Source organism: Wickerhamomyces ciferrii, contig 00029, assembly GCF_000313485.1.
Source record: "Wickerhamomyces ciferrii WGS project CAIF00000000 data, strain NRRL Y-1031 F-60-10, contig 00029, whole genome shotgun sequence".
In the NCBI taxonomy this organism is placed as follows: Eukaryota; Fungi; Ascomycota; class Saccharomycetes; order Phaffomycetales; family Wickerhamomycetaceae; genus Hansenula; species Hansenula ciferrii.
In genome coordinates, this window is record NW_011887711.1 from 59162 (window position 1) to 77543 (window position 18382).

The 18382-nt window shown below is 30.5% G+C and overlaps 9 protein-coding genes across 9 annotated transcripts; 5 read left to right on the plus strand and 4 right to left on the minus strand.

Annotated features, from left to right (window-relative positions):
• Positions 1 to 206: 206 nt before the first annotated feature.
• BN7_1331 (uncharacterized protein) lies at positions 207 to 1868 on the minus strand (the record flags this gene model as incomplete). The annotated part of the gene is made up of 1 exon (XM_011277975.1): positions 207 to 1868. One exon carries the CDS (start codon positions 1866 to 1868, stop codon positions 207 to 209), a length of 1662 nt encoding a protein of 553 aa, XP_011276277.1.
• A 576-nt stretch (positions 1869 to 2444) lies between these two features.
• CMR2 (Cmr2p) lies at positions 2445 to 6908 on the plus strand (the record flags this gene model as incomplete). Its single annotated transcript, XM_011277976.1, has 1 exon — positions 2445 to 6908. The coding sequence occupies one exon, from the start codon at positions 2445 to 2447 to the stop codon at positions 6906 to 6908; it is 4464 nt and encodes a 1487-aa protein (XP_011276278.1).
• Positions 6909 to 7104: 196 nt separating this feature from the next.
• Positions 7105 to 9738, minus strand: BN7_1333 (FG-nucleoporin NUP1; the record flags this gene model as incomplete). Its single annotated transcript, XM_011277977.1, has 1 exon — positions 7105 to 9738. One exon carries the CDS (start codon positions 9736 to 9738, stop codon positions 7105 to 7107), a length of 2634 nt encoding a protein of 877 aa, XP_011276279.1.
• A 217-nt stretch (positions 9739 to 9955) lies between these two features.
• On the minus strand, positions 9956 to 11986 carry STE11 (mitogen-activated protein kinase kinase kinase STE11; the record flags this gene model as incomplete). The annotated part of the gene is made up of 1 exon (XM_011277978.1): positions 9956 to 11986. The coding sequence occupies one exon, from the start codon at positions 11984 to 11986 to the stop codon at positions 9956 to 9958; it is 2031 nt and encodes a 676-aa protein (XP_011276280.1).
• A 289-nt stretch (positions 11987 to 12275) lies between these two features.
• Positions 12276 to 12521, plus strand: BN7_1335 (uncharacterized protein; the record flags this gene model as incomplete). The annotated part of the gene is made up of 1 exon (XM_011277979.1): positions 12276 to 12521. The coding sequence occupies one exon, from the start codon at positions 12276 to 12278 to the stop codon at positions 12519 to 12521; it is 246 nt and encodes an 81-aa protein (XP_011276281.1).
• A 343-nt stretch (positions 12522 to 12864) lies between these two features.
• Positions 12865 to 14433, plus strand: DCR2 (phosphoprotein phosphatase; the record flags this gene model as incomplete). Its single annotated transcript, XM_011277980.1, has 1 exon — positions 12865 to 14433. The coding sequence occupies one exon, from the start codon at positions 12865 to 12867 to the stop codon at positions 14431 to 14433; it is 1569 nt and encodes a 522-aa protein (XP_011276282.1).
• Positions 14434 to 14470: 37 nt separating this feature from the next.
• On the minus strand, positions 14471 to 15900 carry BN7_1337 (UV radiation resistance-associated protein; the record flags this gene model as incomplete). Its single annotated transcript, XM_011277981.1, has 3 exons — positions 14471 to 14496; positions 14582 to 15745; positions 15867 to 15900. The coding sequence occupies 3 exons, from the start codon at positions 15898 to 15900 to the stop codon at positions 14471 to 14473; spliced, it is 1224 nt and encodes a 407-aa protein (XP_011276283.1).
• Positions 15901 to 16080: 180 nt separating this feature from the next.
• On the plus strand, positions 16081 to 16749 carry LST7 (Lst7p; the record flags this gene model as incomplete). The annotated part of the gene is made up of 1 exon (XM_011277982.1): positions 16081 to 16749. One exon carries the CDS (start codon positions 16081 to 16083, stop codon positions 16747 to 16749), a length of 669 nt encoding a protein of 222 aa, XP_011276284.1.
• Positions 16750 to 17263: 514 nt separating this feature from the next.
• CHA1 (L-serine/L-threonine ammonia-lyase CHA1) lies at positions 17264 to 18292 on the plus strand (the record flags this gene model as incomplete). The annotated part of the gene is made up of 1 exon (XM_011277983.1): positions 17264 to 18292. One exon carries the CDS (start codon positions 17264 to 17266, stop codon positions 18290 to 18292), a length of 1029 nt encoding a protein of 342 aa, XP_011276285.1.
• Positions 18293 to 18382: the final 90 nt, after the last annotated feature.

An 18382-nucleotide genomic window follows, 5' to 3' on the forward strand; every position in this document is an offset into this window, starting at 1 on the left:
GTACATATTTGGTCATTTTTAAAGTTTTTTTTTTCTAATTCATTTTCATTGAATATTGGTTTCATTTTTTCAATTTTATTCGCTTGGTTCTTACATTAGTTTTATCAATATATCATTCATTCATTAGAAAAAACATACAAAAAACATAAAATGTAGTCAATCATTAGAATCAATATAAATTCAGGTGATCCAATTTTAAACTACATTCATTCTAATAACCTCAAAAGAACATCTTGTAAATCACTTCTACCCTTTGGAGATTTCCAAATTTCATGATCACCATCAGCAATTTTCCATTCTTTTGTATTTGAACTAATTTTAGTTAATTGTCTTTGCCAATTCCCCCAATTCAATGATTTTTTAATAACATAATCAGAACTAACAACAGAAATTGGTATATCAACCAAGGAACTCTTAGAACTAATAACTTCATTATAAGATAATACACTTGCACTGATTTGTTCTTGTAATCTTGCTCTAAGGTATTGTCCCTGGACATGTAAATCACGTCCATAGATACGATCTCTTGATCCATGATGTTTAAATAACCATGAAGCTTGAGCTGAAAGACCCAATGGTGAAAAAAATCCACGAAGCCATAATTTCAAACCTGCCCCAGGTCCCATTGATGAAACACCTTTTGGTAAAGGTTCTCTTTTTTTGGTTTTACTATTTGGATCTTTTAATAATAAATCTTCATGCCATGAATCAACTAATAATATGGATTCAATTTGTGCTGTATTATGAGAAGCGAAAACTGTTGAATATAATCCACCAATATCAAACCCCACAAGAAGGAAAGGACCATTAATTTTTTGTTTCCTTAAAGCTTCACTTAATAATTCACTCACAATTGATATTGAAACTGGTGATGGTGAAGAATCTGAAAATCCAAAACCTGGACGATCATAAATACAATATCTATCAATTTTATTCAAATGATATAATTCTTCAACCCATTCACTAAATTCTTCATTTGAATTATGACCTGATTCTAATAATAATATTGGTTGTGATGATGATTCGTTTGTTGATACATCACCAAAACATGAAAGATGTAATCTGAATGAATCTTCTTCAACTGGGACCAGTTCACCCCATGGTTTTACTCTTAAAGTATCAAAAACATGTAAGATAACATTTAAACTAATGAATGAAACATAAATTAATAAAACAGTTTTGAAAACATTTCTTATAAATATCACAACCCATTCAGTTAATGTACGTCTTGTTTCCACACGTCCAGTAAGTCTAATCTCTTCATGAATTTTACCTTGTTCAACCAAGTATTCACTAATTGAAGTGAAAATAATCGTCAAGAATGCCCATAATGCACTTAAAGTACCAACTTTACCCATTTGTTCCCTTTGAAATAATAATAATAAGATTATTACAAATCCAATAACACCAGCAGTTATATATCCTAATAATCTTTCAAGTTTTGAAGGAATTTTGAAGAAAGCTAATGTAGTTAATGTTGAATATAATGAAACAAGAACAAAATTTATTTCCAAGAATGAACGACCTTTATTATTTAATCCTGGTATTGAAACAAAATCACTTAATAATAATAGTATGAACCATATTGTTGATAAGAATGAAAATGTATTCAATAATAACTTAGCAATCTTAACATTTGACACGTTTAAAGGTGATACACCTGGATCGTCTGGTGATAAAAGAGGTTGTCTTTCACTATCATTAGGGAATTGATTTGTACCACTAGCACTTCCACCACCACCAACTACTCTTGAACTCTTCTTTGGTCCATTGTCTTGATGTTGATGATCATTATTGTTATCAGTTGCACCGTGATCAGTGTGTTGTCTGTTTGTATCTGCTGAATCAGTAGAATCTTCAGATACCATTATATCTTTAATTCAATTCAAATATATTCAGCTATTGTTTATAACTGAAATATATATTCATGCAAAAGTTACAACTATGTGCCAAAATTGAAATTCCAAATTAATCCCTATGTGTTGCTACTCATTTCACGATCGGATATTCGCGCTGTTTTCTGGGGGAGCCAGCCTAAATTTAGGCTGCTCTGTGCCTAAGCATTGAGCGTAGACAGAGAGGCAGACGGCCACTGGACGGACCGACAGCCAGGGAGAAGAAATAGGCATTAGGCAGGGAAAATTACCCCTGACCCGCCTAGAAGATCTGCAGAATCCAGACTACAAATTTAGAAAAATCCCACCACGAATTGTTGGAAAATTGGAAATTCAAAACAAAAGCATGCAAAATTTAAGAGTAAAACCAAAACTTTTTTTGATCAACTTGTTTAATTCAATAGAAACTATACAATTAATAGACTGGCTGCTTTTGCTTCATTTCTTGTCTCGAACATATTTGCTAACTCGTCTAATAAGCCATTGTCAACAAAATAAGGAAGAAGTCGCTTAGGAATTGACAAGGAAGCTAGCGCTTAACAAAATAAAATGGATCCTTCAATTCCAATAGGGCTTCCTCAGCATATTGTTGAAGAACTACAGGAACTGAATAATGAATTCAGCGAGGGATATCTGACTGAAAAAGGTTATATCAAAAAGAAGAGACTGATACTGTCCAAATATGGAACGCCCAATACTCAAGTTTCAACACCTGATCACCCAAACCATCATAATAGAGCATATAGTGTCAATTCAGGATTAACAGGAATTTCACTAGACTCATCAAAGGCAAATGCCCTATCGAGACAAGAATCAACACCTCCTACATCTGGAACCGAATTACAGAAACCATTGGATCCTAGAGTATTGAGTTCAGAGCCTAATGGGCCAGAATCATTTGATACGTTAGGTACTATTCTAAGGCATAGAAGTTCAACTTATCCAAAAGAACAAGCTATAATAGTTGTTGATTCAAAAGGTAAAGAAACTGTGACCATATCTTGGGAAAAATTATATTTAAAAGCAGAAAAAGTGGCTCAACAAATTAAAGATAAATCAGGTCTATATAAGAATGATCGGGTTTGTTTAATATATCAAAATGTTGAAGTTATTGATTATACAATTGCATTGTTTGGATGTTTCTTAGCAGGTGTTGTTGCTGTTCCAATCACATTAGATTTAAGATTAAATGAAATTATACAAATTATGAATCAAACACAATCTCATTTATGTCTAACATCAAAACAAGTTGCAGAATATTTAGATAAAAAAGTCACTGCAACTTCTAAAATAAAATGGCCAAAAGGTTTAGAATTCTGGAAAACAACTGATTTTGGTACATATCATCCTCAAAAGAAACAAGACCCACCTGCATTACAAGTACCAGATTTAGCATATATAGAATTTGTTAAATCTCCAGATGGTGAACTAAGAGGTGTTGCTATTTCACATAAAACTATAATGCAACAAATGAATTCATTAACAAATATTTTCTCATCAAATCCAAATTATAATGGTAAACCATATAAAAGATCTGATATTTCATTTACTAGAACTAGAAATGTTATGCTTAATATTCTTGATGCAAGAAAATCAGTTGGGTTAATTGTTGGTACTTTATTGAATGTCTTTTCTGGGAATTTAATGATTTGGACTCCTTCAAGTTTATTAGATATCGCAGGTTTATATGCAAATATTATAACAAGATTTGGTGTCACTATTCTTTTAAATGATTATTTGAATTTGAAACAAGTTGTTTATAATTATCAATCATTCCCACAGTACACGAGGAAATTTTCCAAAAAAGAAGTTGATTTTTCGACATTAAAATGGTGTTTGATTTATAGTTCTATTGTGGATGGTGAATTTCATGAAATCCTAACGAATCGTTGGTTAAAACCATTAGGTTGTAAAAACGTGGATAATGTTGTTGCACCTTTGTTAACATTAAGTGAATTTGGTGGTATGGTTATATCAATGAGAGATTGGTTAGGTGAAGAACATAAATTGAATGCCACTTTGAATCAATCCTTGATTGATGATGGTGATTCAATGGCAAGGTCAGTTTCCAACTTATCAGAAGTTCTTATAGATAAAAATTACTTGACAACTAATACAGTCAAAGTAGTATCAGATAGACCACCACCTATTGCTGAAAGTTTTAGATCATCAGGTTTAATTAGAATTGGATCTTTTGGTTTCCCATTACCAGATGCTACTTTGGCTATTGTAAATCCTGATACTTGTTATCTTTCAGGTGTTATGGAAGTTGGTGAAATTTGTATTGATAGTGTTTCATTACCAGGTGGATTTTGGGGTTTACCAACAGGTACAGAAAATATTTTCCATGCTCGTTGTAGAGATCATGAAGGATTTTTAGACTTGGAATTTTTAAGAACAGGTTTACTTGGTTTTACGTATAATGGTAAAGTTTATGTTTTAGGTCTTTATGAAGATAGATTAAGACAAAGAGTTACATGGATTGATAATAAAACCATAAAATCCGATGATATTCAATATAAATATCACTATTCTGATCATTTAGCTTACACATTAGCAAGAGCTATCCCTCAAAGAAGAGTTTCAGATTCATCTGCTTTTGATATTTTGATCAACAATGAATATTTACCTGTTGTTGTTATTGAAAGTGCATTTGCAGTACCATCTGAAAGTGGTATTGTTGATATACCAGAAGTTGATATGATTGCATCAAAGAGTTTTGTTGTTCTTGAAAGATATCATAATGTTCGTCCATATTGTGTGTTAATTTTACCACCAGATACATTACCAAGAACAATCAAGAGTGGGATTCCTGGTATTGCTAATATGTTGTGTAAAAGACAATTTGTTGAAGGTACTTTAGCATCTGTTTATATCAAGTATAACATCAAAAGATCAATCACAGAAGTTCCAAGATCAAAATTCTATTTAGATAGTATTTGGAGTAAAATCGTATCTGATCAAAGACATTTATCGTTACACGATATGGAGGATCAATACTCAGGATTAGATTTCCGTGATACATCAATTGATGATAGAACAAAAAAACCATTGACTGATTTTGATTCATTATTGGAAATTTTACAATGGAGAGTTAAACATCAACCTGATGAACTTGCCTTTTCCACAGTCTCAAGAGGAACAGCTGCTAAACAATCAAGTTGGAAGAAATTTGACAACAGAGTTGCAGGTGTTGTTTCTTTAATTTTAGATAAGGTAAAGAAGCATAAAATGAGGGTTGGTGATCATATAATCTTAATGTTTACATTATCTGAAGATTTTGTCACAGCAGTTTATGCTTGTTTGATCACTGGTATGATTCCAATTCCATTAAATCCAGTTGATGTTAACAGATTGAATGAAGATATCCCAATTCTTGTTAGTATCATTAGAGATTATAAAGTAAAGACTATTTTTGTCAATAGTGATGTTGAAACAATTTTGAAAAACAAACCAGTTTCACCCTTGTTGAAAGAGTCAAATGCATATCAAACTATAAAATTGAGAAATACTTCAAAAGCTAAAACAAGTGCTTCACTTTCGAATCTTCAATCAAGAGTTGATACTATATACAAGGTTAAATCAGTCGTTGAAGATAACTCAACTGTTTTGATTTGGTTAAACTTCACTGAAGATGGTCGTCGTATCGCAGTGAAACTCAGTCATAAGACAATTTCATCTATTTGCAAAATCATGAAAGAAACTTGTCAATTAGAAAGTAAAAACCCTGTGATATCATGTGTTCGTAATACATCAGGTATTGGGTTTATTCAAAGTGCTCTCATTGGTGTTTATTTGGGATCAGCAACTTATATTATTCCACCATTAGATTTTGCCACAAATCCCTCATTATTCTTTTTAACTCTTGCTAGATATAAAGTTAAAGATGTTTATGTTACACCTCAAATGATGGAATATGCTTTAAGAAGAGTTAAATCCAAAGATTTTGTTTTGGATAGAGTTAAAAACTTGATGATTGGTTATGATGGTAGACCTGATGTTAATCTGATTAAGAATGTTGCTGTTCAATTCTCACCAACTAAATTAAGCTCATCAGCGATCAGTCATATTTATTCTCATAACTTCAATCCAATGATTACTTCAAGATCATACTTGGCATTCGATGCTATTGATTTATGGATTGATCCAGATGCATTACGTTTAGGTTTAATCTCCATTGTTAATCCATCAAATAATCCAAATGCCATTCATCTTCAAGATTCAGGTATTGTTCCAGTTTGTACTCAAATTGCAATTGTTAATCCAGAAACACGCAGATTGTGTAAAGTTGGTGAATACGGTGAAATTTGGGTTTGCTCAGAAGGGAATATTGAAGGTACATTAAGTAAATTGAATAACAAGAGTGGTGAAAGTTTTGAGAAATATCAATTTAACGCAAAAATTGAAGGAGGTGACCATAGTTTGAATTATATTAGAACTGGTGATTTGGGATTCTTACATAATGTTTCAAGATTTGATCAATCAACGGCAATTGATTTTCAACCATTATTTGTCCTAGGTCAAATTGCTGATACATTTGAATCTATGGGTTTATCACATTTTGCATCTGATGTTGAAAAATCAATTGAAAGATCACATCCTGATATTAGATCAGGAGGTAGTTGTGTTTTCAAAGCTGGTGGTTTTGTAATTGCAGTCATAGATTCATCAAGAGGAAGATTTTTATCTTCATTAGTCCCAGTTATTTTCAATAAAGTTCTTTCCACACATTATTTAGTGATTGATATAGTTATTTTCACAAAACCAAAAGGATTTCCATACTCAAGATTAGGAGTTAAACAAAGAAAAAGAGTTGTTGATCACTTTGTTTCTAAGAAATTACCAATTCAAGCACAATATGGTTTAAATCAAGGTGAACCAAGTTTAATTAAAATGGTTCAAGATTTTGAAAATATTTCTGAAGTTAGTTCTTTACATACAAAAGTTGAAGATAGACCAATGTCATTCCAATCATCTCAATTGGAAGTTCAAAAATTAGATAATTTAACCTAGACAATATTATTTTAATGACCAATAATTAATAATTTTAATGAAAATGATTGCAAGTAATTAGTAATTGGTTGCATCATGTGTATAATATTTAATCGTACATTACAATGTATTCAGTTCTTTAAACACTACATCTTTGTAGCTCAATTTTCCTTAAGTGTATCATACAGGGCGTGAATTATCTATACATGGGATATCATTAACGACGACGTGGAGCTCTCATTTGTGCAATTCTTCTACCTGGAATTCTTGATTGTGGTTGAGAAGGGGTACCAGCAGGTGTACCAAATGCAGGAGCGCCAGGAGTACTACCTAAAGGTGTACTACTAGCAGGAGCAGCACCAAATGCAGGTATTTGAGAAGCACCAAATCCAAATCCACCTGCATTGGGTTGTTGTGGAGCACCAAAAGCTGATTGTTGTGGAGCAGCAAATGGGGTATTATTACCTTGAGCACCAAAAATTGCAGTTGGGTTATTATTTGTAGAACCACCAAAATTTAAATTAACGTTATTCCCAGTATTAAAAGCTGGTTTAGCAGCTGGGGTATTATTACCACCAAAAACTGAAGCAGGATTTGGAGCTGGAGCATTAGAACCAAAATTAAATGGAGTTGAAGAAGCTGGTGCAGCAACGTTATTTGTGGATGTTGTATTACCGAAAACTGAAGCAGGTGCAGGTGTTGATCCAATACCACCAAAATTGAATGATGGTGCTGATTTTGTTTCATTATTTGTTGTTGATGATGCAGCACCAAATACACTTGATGGTGCTGGTTTATTTGTATCACTTGAACCACCAAAATTGAATCCTAATGATGGTTTAGCAGTCGCAGGTGCAGCAGAAGGTCCACCAAAGCTAAATGAAGGTTTATTATCTTGAGATGGTTGTGATGTGGCACCAAAACTGAATGATGGTTTATTTTCTTGTGTTGTTGTAGTTGAAGTAGCAGCAGGAGCAGCACCAAAGCTGAATGCAGGTTTTGTTGGTGCAGGGGTTGATGAATCTGGTTTAGATGGGGTACCAAAACTAAATGAAGGTTTTGCGGTTTCACCAAAATTAAAAGTAGATTTTTTAGTTGCAGGTTCTTCAGATTTTGTTTGATCAGTTGAAATTGTTGATGAATTTGAACCAAAATTAAATCCAGTTGAAGCAGTAGAACCAAATAATGATTTTGGTTTTTCAGATTCTGTTGATTCTTTTGGTTTATCTAATGTCGCACCAAAACTAAATGCTGGTTTTTTAGTTGATGGTTCTTCAGATGATGCTTTTGGAGCACCACCAAATGAAAATGTTGGGTTTGAAGGTTCTTTGGATTCTTCATCTTTCTTTTCTGTAGGTTTTGATCCAAATAATGAAGATCCTGTAGATGATGCACCAAATGAAAATGCAGGTTTTGTTGATGATTCTTCAGGTTTTGAACCAAATGAAAATGAAGGTTTTGTTGATGGTTCTTCTGGTTTTGAACCGAATGAAAATGAAGGTTTTGGTTCATCTGGTTTGGAACCACCAAAACTAAAAGTTGGTTTATCCTTTGATTCACCTTTTGATTCATCTTTTGAAGCTACACTACCAAAACTAAATGGTTTTGGAGCTTCATTTTTGGATGATTCTTCAGTAGGTTTAGCACCAAATGAAAAACTTGGTTTTAGATCAGTTTTTGTTTCACCAAATGAAAAACTTGGTTTTGGTTTATCATCAGTCTTTGTTTCACCAAATAATGGTTTTGATTTATCATCTTTCTTTGTTTCACCAAATGAGAAACTTGGTTTTGGTTTATCATCATCTTTTGAACTTGGCTTAGAACCAAATGAAAATGATGGTTTTGATTGAGTTGAATTTTCATCATTAGTCTTTGTAGCTAATGAAAACCCTCCTTCAGTTGAAGCAGAAGATGATGGAACTGAAGATTTTTTATCCTGGTTAGAACCAAATGAAAAAGGTTTTGAAGTTAGTTTATCTTCAACTTTTGAACCAAATGAAAATGCTGGAGTTGAAGTTTCTTTAATTTCTGTAGTTTTATTCCCAAATGAAAATGAACGTTCTGGAGCAATTGGTTTCTGAGATTCAACTTTGGATGAATTTTCATCATTTAATTCTTCAATTTTTTTATTATTCAAGAAATTAAAACCAGCACTTGGTCCAATTGTAGATTTTGATTCTTTTATTTCTTTAACAGGTTCACTTATTGGTTGTTCCTTTTGTTCTTTAATTTTTTCAACTTGTGTTGTTTTCTTATTTAATAAAGCATTCAAAGTTCCCTCGGAGACAGGTAATGATTTATTTTGGATTGGTTTAGAATCAGGGAATTTAACAGGACTTATACCATTAGCATCATTAATTTCTTTAACGTCATATAAAATTTCACCAGAAAATTTCCCAAATTTTGATGAATTTGATTTAATTTTATCAGTTTTAATTTTTTTCAAAACTGGACCTTGTGATTGTAAACTTGGTATCGTATCAGTTTGAGTTGAAGCTTCAACATATTTTGATTTACTTGTTGATACAAGAGCATTTGAATTATTATAAATTTCATTAGATTTTTTAGCAACATTAGAACCAAAATTTCTTGAATTATAAAAATTACTTTGTCTCCATTTTTGTCTTTTTTTAAACAATTCTAATCTTTGATTAGGTCTAAGTGGTATTATAGGAGGTCTTTGAATGATTTGATTATTAATTTCAATTTCTAAATTTGAATCACTATGTTTTCTTTTTGATTGAATTTCATCATCTTTATTGATCCGTATACGTTTTCTTTGATCTAAAGCACCATCATGATCTCTGGGTTCTAATGAATCAATGAGTCTTTTGGAACTCTCTAAACTCATAATGATATGTGATCTTATCAAGATCAAATTGAATTCAAAGTTGTTTCTCGATGTTGATATTGTTGTTGGTAAAATTCTTTGTTTACTTTCTGAAATCTCAAATTTTTAATTTTTTTTTTTTGGAAGGAAATCAAAAATTCGGAACGTCCACTACAAATTAATTTGAAAACTATATAAACTAAACAATTTCCATTTTATTTTCCATTTAATTTCCTATTCACTTTCCAATCAAAGAAGTTAAAAACTTATGATTCAATAACTCAGAAGCACCAGGTCTTTTGGTATAATCCAATATAAAACATTGTTCTTGAAAATCCCTAGCCTCTTGGGTACACCATTTGGGAATCTCTGGAGTATTATGAGTACCAATTTTAAAAATTGCTTGCATTTGACTAAAATTTGGGAATGGATGTTTACCTGTAAACATCTCTACAATTAAACAACCAACTGACCAAATATCTGCTTTGGAAGTTGTTGCTATTTGTTTCACCACCTCGGGTGCCATCCAATAAACTGAACCTTGTAATGAAGCTCTTTTAGCAATGTTATTATTTGATGGATTTAATTTTTTAGAAATACCAAAATCTGATATTTTAACTTCACCTTTTATATCAATTAGGATATTTGCACCTTTTATATCTCTATGTATAATATTTTTAGAATGTAAATAATTTATACCTATTAGGATTTGTCTTGTAAAATTTCTAATTAATGGTTCTTCAAATGGTCCATAATTTGTCAACATTGTATTTAGGGATCCACCAGGAACATATTCCAAAAAAATATTTAGGTGAACATCATCAGAACTTGAACCCAAGTAAGTAACAATATTTTCATGATGTAATTCTTTTAATAATGTCATTTCATGTTGTAAAGCTTCAATAACTTTTTGATGAAGTTCATTATCATTATTTTGTCCATTATTCTGTCCATTACCACCATTACCACCACCACTTTGTGATTCATCTGATAAAATTGGTCTTAATTCAACTTGTTTAACAGCCATTAATTCACCAGTCATTGAATTCATACCCAAATAAACAGTACCAAAACTACCAGACCCAATTCTTGCACCTTTTAACCAATTTGTTGGACCTGATGATAAATCAACATTATTTAAAGTTTGAGTTATATAATCTGGATGTGTTGAATCTTGATCATCTTCATCACTATCAGAATCTGGATTAAATAATTCAATTTTAGAAGTACGATCACTATCTATAGAACTTGCTAATGAAAATCTTTGTTTTGGTTTATCCATTGAAGATTGTAAATTAAGGGAATCCATAGTTCCAATATTTGAATTTGAGCCACCAAGGGTTGAAAATCTTGCACGATCAATTTGATTATTATTACCAACAAGTATATCCCCCACTGTAGATTTTCTTTGACCGCCACCACCTCCTATTGTGGACATTCTTATAGAATATCTAACAGAATTCCTTATAGTTTGTTGTAATTTAGTTTGATTAGTTTCAGGGAAATATTGTGAAATATTTGTTGAAATTAATTGACTTGAAGGTCTTTGTCCAAAAATACTTCTAAATTGTTTATCTTGTGATTGATCAACCTCAAGGGATTCAAATTTATCCAAATTTTTAGGTTCACGAGATATATATCTCTTGGAAACTTCTATAGCATCTGACGAGGGAGTTTCATTTTTTGGACAAAATAATATTCTTGATTTTTCAATACGATCATTTGAATGACATATTGTAACTAATTCAACATCAAATAATAAATGTAAATTACCATTTATATCAGTTAAATAAGAATCATAAAAACTTGGTGTCTTGTTTGGTAAATCTAAGAATTTAATTAATTTTTTCTTTATTGAAATTGCATTAAAACAACCACTAACATTAATTTTAACTGTACTACCATTTTGTAAAATGAATGAAACAAGGGATTTTTCATTTTTTAAAGGAGGTGGATCTAATTTAAATTCAGAATTATGATTATTTGAAATTAAAGTTGGTATTGAAATTGATCTTTTTGGTGGATTTTTCGATATAATTTCATTAAATATTTCATCAGGTTTTATTAAATTTATTAAATTTGAATTTTTTATTGATTTAATACCAATATCTAATTTTAATCGATCACCTATTTTATGAATTCCAATGTCTTTTAGTATAGATGAATCTAAGAATTGTAAATCATCAAAAGTTATTGAGTTATCTTGAGAAGTATTAGTATCAGATCTTTGTTGCATAATGGAATTAATACTCACTTTGGAAATTTCCATGATATTGATCTAATCCAAGTTCTTTTAACCAATCCAGTAGTTTACTATGATGTTAGTATGTTATTTAATGAGAATATGACTGACTCTACTCACTCTGAACTCATTTTCTCTGGTTGTTTTGGTGTAGTTTTGATAATTTCTAGTACAAATTAGTTTTTGCTGGTTTCAGATTTAAATTTATGTGGGAAAAAAGAACCACGAAAGGAAGAAATCACTTGAACAGGAACTAGACAGGAACTAGACAGAAGAACACAAAGAAGACTAGACAGAAGACAAAGTTAGACAGAGAATGAGTGAACAGAATCAACAGAATCAACAAAATCAACAGAATCAACAAGATCAAAGTCAAAAGGATCCTTTGGATAATGAAGAAATCCATGTTTTATTAGGAAACAAACAAGTCAAACTCAACTCAATAAACAAACCACACGCAGTGAATCCAGTGCAACATCACCAACACCATCAACAACCAGGAAAGAACCCGTTGATCAACAACTCAGGACACAGACCGACACTGGACGATACAAAGAAGTGAATAATCTATTGTTTAATGGGATAATGGTTTATTGGTTTATTGTTTATTGCTTAATGAAATGATTTGATGATTTGATGAATTGTAGGAGAAAGCATAGGCAGGTAGACAGAAGATATTTAAAGTTGACACTAATTCTACACAGAGACTACTCTTTCTAGACAGAGATTTAATGACATTCCTTCTACTCAGTGTAATCTCCCTTTAAATCTTCCTATAACCTTTGATCTCTTCTTTTATAAAATCGCGTGTAGAAAAACATCAACATCAACAAAACAACAAAACAATAGAACTATCACACCATCAACACAATAACCACACACAACACACTGCCGCTCTACCCACAATGCTCAACAAGGGATTCACAAGACTTTTGATCTACTTGGCCACAATCATCTCACTAATCTCTCTATTCTCATACACAAAATATCATCAAGTTTCACCAATCAATATAAATTCACACCATCAATCAGATTTCATTATAACAGATTTGGAAATTAAAACATGTTTTCTGTTCACAAAGTGTCAACCATCAAATAATCCATCAAATGATTGGTATCAAATACCCAAACCTTTAAATTTCAATAACAATGGTAAGAAATCATCATTCTTGACACAACAATATCTATTCATCAAGAAAATCAAATTATCATCAATAACAAAAGAGATCCAGGTCATTCATGATTTACAAGTATCAGAATCCAACGATGATAATCAAAGATGGTCTTTCAAACGCTCTGAATATGATCCTACAAATTCAAACGAATACGTCTATAACATTGATGTTTTATTTGGTCTTGATGCTATTGATCCAAGACCTGATTGGAAATTAATCAAAATTCCAATAATTGATATCCAAAGTGAAGTACCAATTTATTTAACTTTGAAAACATCACCAACAACTACTGACTTATCACACCCAAAGATCCAAATTCCAATAGGTTCAAATTATAAAATCTTACAAGTTGCAGATTTACATTTTAGTACAAATGAAGGTACATGTCGTGATCAATACCCTGAAATCCAAGATTGTAAAGCAGATAAAAGAACTTTAAAATTCTTGGAAACCGTATTGGATTCAGAAAAACCTGATTTGGTCTTGCTTACAGGTGATCAAATCTTTGGTGATGATTCATTTGAATCTTATACCACAATCTTAAAAGCATTAACACCTTTTATAACTCGTGAAATACCATATGCTTTGATGATGGGAAATCATGATGATGAAGGTTCAGTATCTCGTCAGGAACTCATGGAATTTATTGAAAATTTACCATATTCATTAGCTCAATCGGGACCTGAAGAAATTGATGGATTTGGGAATTATATATTTACAATCAAAGATTCAGAAACTCAAAAAGATTTATTAACTTTTTATGTACTTGATTCACATAAATATTCAACTGCACCAAAAGTTAATCCAGGTTATGATTGGATTAAACCAAATCAATTATCGTTCTTAGAGAGCTATCAACAAAGTGAACGAAAATTACATGAAAATCATTTATCATTTGCACTTTTCCATATTCCATTACCAGAATATAAAAATTTAAATCAACCATATATTGGGAATTATAAAGAATCTGTAATGTCACCAAATTATAATTCCTTTGCTAGGGATTTCTTTACCAAGATTGGAGTTTCCATTGTAACTGTTGGTCATGATCATTGTAATGATTATTGTTTATTAGATTCGAATGAACAAGATCAAAATAAAATTTGGCTTTGTTATGGTGGTGCTGTGGGGGAAGGTGGGTATGCTGGATATGGTGGTACAACAAGAAGGTTAAGAATTTTCCAAGTTGATACTGGTGAAGCAACAATCAAGACTTTTAAAAAATTAGAAACTGACCCTCAGACTCCATTTGATGAACAAACTTTAGTCCTAAAGAAACAAATTGTTAATTTTCAATAGTTATATATCTCTTTTGTTAAATCTTGGATATTTCTATTCAATAACATAACACCATATTGAAATCTATAAAAATGTGCAGTATAAAATAATGGGAATATAGTTCTTTGATTTTTTGGGCTAATTTTATCAATAATATATGATGTACTACCAAATGAATAAATTTGATATTTTAAAGGGATTGCCAAATAATGTGATAACAAGTAAATTATATGAACTAGATATCCAAAACTTGAATTAATTTGTGCTATTGTATTGAAATCATTTGTGTTTAATAGCTGGGTTAAATGAGATTGTGTTAATTGATCTGGTAAGGTTTGGAAATTGGGGATTTTTAACCATTCACTTATATCACCTAGAGGAAAAATTGAAGATATGGTTTTAATTTTTCTGGATCTTTCAATTATTAAATCTTGAGTTATAGTTTCATTTTGGATCAAGAGGGAACTAAATTCTTCTTTTATTGAATTGAATTTTTGAAAAGTTGATAATTTATTTAAATTTTGTTTATTTAAAAATTGTAATTTTTTTTCCTTGATGTTTAATAATTCATTTAATTTTTGTCTCTTGATATTATTAACTTCTTTTTGCTTTGCCAATTTAGTTTTCAATTGATCTAATTTAAAAGATTCTAAAATTTGAGTATTTTCAAGTTTTAATGAAATTTTTTGAGATAATTGCTTTTTAACTTTTGATAAATCATCAATAACTAATTGTAAATTATTTAATTTCATAACTAAATCATAATTAAATGAATATAAGCTTGGTTTGGGGATCTTTGTTGATTTAACATTATTTAAATATTCCATTAGATTAAAATTTTCATTTGGTAAAAGATAAATCCCATCAAATAATGATATAAAGACACTATTCTTGAAATCATAATGAATTAAATCAATTGAATTGTTTATATATAATAAATTTGATAAATTAATATCTAAATCCATTAATAATTTCCAATTTTTAGGTGAATCATAATTACTTATCCAAATTTTTAATTTAAAACTTTGATTATTTGAATTTTTTAAATTTTCAACATTAAATTCTTGGAAATCTATATTTATTGAACGTTCTTTCAATTCACTAACATAAAAACATTGATCTCCTTGGTTCCCCTGTGTTAAATAATGTAATGAAATAAAACAATTTAAAAATTTTGAACTATTTAATTTTTGTAAATGTAATTGACGATCTAATGGAGTTTCAAACCCAATGATTTGATCCTTAGTATCTCTTCTATGCTTTGTAGGTGTTGTAGTTGTAGTAGTTGATGATCTTCTGTGATGGTGTCTTTCATTTGCATGTTCATTTAAATCTGTTGATAAATTTCTGAGGTAAACACCAGTAAGATGCCTTATACGACGCTTGAAAAGTGTTAGTATGAACTCATTTAAAAAGGGATAATAATCAACTCACTCTTTTGGGATGAAGAATACAATTCTCCACGTTGACATTGAGCGTGCTTGACATTTAAATTGACTTGTTGTTTGCTTTGCTTTGTTTTGATCTGGTAATGTTTTGGTTTTGATAAGATGCTTTTGTTTTTACATTTTTTTTATCACCGTTGAAAAACATCACCAAAACATCACCAAATATTAACAAAATCCATCAAAATAACCAACAAAAGACCAACAAAATAACCACAAGATCATGGCTTTCACAATCACTCTGGCTCACTTCTGTGATAAACACGGTCCTCGTTCCATCATGTGCACACAAACCACTGAATTAAGTCAAATGGATCAATCAACATTACCAGATTTCTCAAAAGAATCATATTGTAAATCATGTTTATTGATATATCCTAAATCAACAAAAGGTGAAAATGTTACAACTCTAAGGACAGAAGATACCAAGACAAACCATGCTTTCGTTTCAACTCAATATTCAGCTATTAAATTTCGTGTTTTAAATAGTATTGTAAGGAAATGTCTTTCAGAAGAAGCTACAATTTATGATTCAAAACCAATGTTTTTTGGAGATGAAAATAGAGGATATTCCATGACTCAAAGTTTCAAGATTAAAGATTTAGAAGCTAGAGGTTCAGAAAGAAGGTACTCATTCATTGTTAATTGTGATCAGGAACATCAAGTTTTAGAGAATTGGGATCTTATTAAAGATAGTATTCTTGTGATGATTGAATATTTACAAAAATCAAGTTTAAAGATTGAATTAGAGAATTCCAAGAATCATGAGATTTATCTAAGAGGTAAAGTTCAACATTCTAAAAGTTTAATTGAAATGTTGAAAGATGATGAATTGTTTCTTAAATTACATTTATGGAATTCTAAATTGTTGAGGAAGTTAATCAACAAATGATTGGAATATATGAATCATATGAATTGAGTGTGTTTTTGAGTCTAGGAATAGTATGAATATGTTGTACAATTGAGAATTTATATTGTCACAAAATGTCACAATTTTGGTTAAAATACTCCAAATTTGACACTTTCAACCCCCAAAAAAACATACAAAGATCAACAAGAAGCGATCAACAAAATGAGAAGAATACAATCATTAATAATTGGGGTAATTCTGGGAAATTCACCAATTAAAAGTGTCCATCTTTCCAAAGTGACTCTGTTGACTCCGTTAACTCTGCCCATTGACTCTGCTCAGATCAACTGATAACCGATCTTTTGAAAATCTGAAAATCTGAGTACAAAATACAAAAATTTACTAACAAATTTTATTTTCACTTAACAATCCACACGGCAAACCAACTTTTAAGCGCTTAAATATTTATAGAATGGTGAAATGTTTATAAAGGAGATGATTTCAGTGGTTTTTTTATTGCTTTGAAATTGTAGTGGTCTTTTAGGCTTAACCCAAAATGACAATCACAAAAGATCATAAAGTCCCATACATCAAGACTCCATTAGTTGATTGTAAAGAACTATCAGAACAATCACCATGTAGAATATTCCTAAAGCAAGAATTCATTCAACCATCGGGTTCTTACAAAATACGTGGACTTTCAAATTTAATTAGAACTTCAATTGAAGAAATTAAATCAAATCCTAATAATTTGGGTAAAACAATTCATGTTTATGCTGCTTCTGGTGGTAATGCTGGTAATGCTGTCTCTTGTGCTTCTCAATTTTATGGATTAGAATCAACAGTTGTTATACCAAAAGCTACAAGTGATAAAATGAAGCAAAAAATCTTTAAAAATGGATCAAAAATAATTGTTCAAGGTGAAACTATTGGTGAAGCTGCAATTTATTTAAAAGATGTCTTAATCCCTTCATTAGATGATTCTATTATACCTATCTATTGTCATCCTTATGATATCCCAGCTATATGGCATGGTCATTCTTCTATTATAGATGAAATTGTTGATCAATTGGCCTCTTCAAATGAATTATCAAAATTAAAAGGTATTGTTTGTTCAATTGGTGGTGGTGGACTTTATAATGGTTTAGTTCAAGGTTTACAAAGAAATCAATTATCAAAAATTCCAATAATGACTTTAGAAACAGATACTTGTCCAACTTTCCATGAATCTATTAAAGCACAAAAACAAGTATTCATTAAAAAAACCAATACAATTGCAATTTCTTTAGCTTGTCCTTATGTCTCTTTGAAAACTCTTGAATATTATAATTCTCACAAGACTAAGAATTTATTAGTTAGTGATTCTGATGCTGCAAATTCTTGTTTAAATTTTGCAAATGAATTTAATATTATAGTGGAACCTGCTTGTGGAGTTGCTTTGTGCAGTGTTTATAATAATTTGATTCAAAAAAATATTGAATTTTTTGATGATTTAAAATCTGATGATATTGTGGTTATTATTGTTTGTGGTGGGAGTTCAACAACCGTTCAAGATTTAACAAATTATAAACTACTCTATCATTAGGTATATATATTATTTATTCTTTTGTCTTTTCCTGATTAAGCTGGTCTTGATCTACATATTTATATTCAATATTAAATAAATTCAAATTTT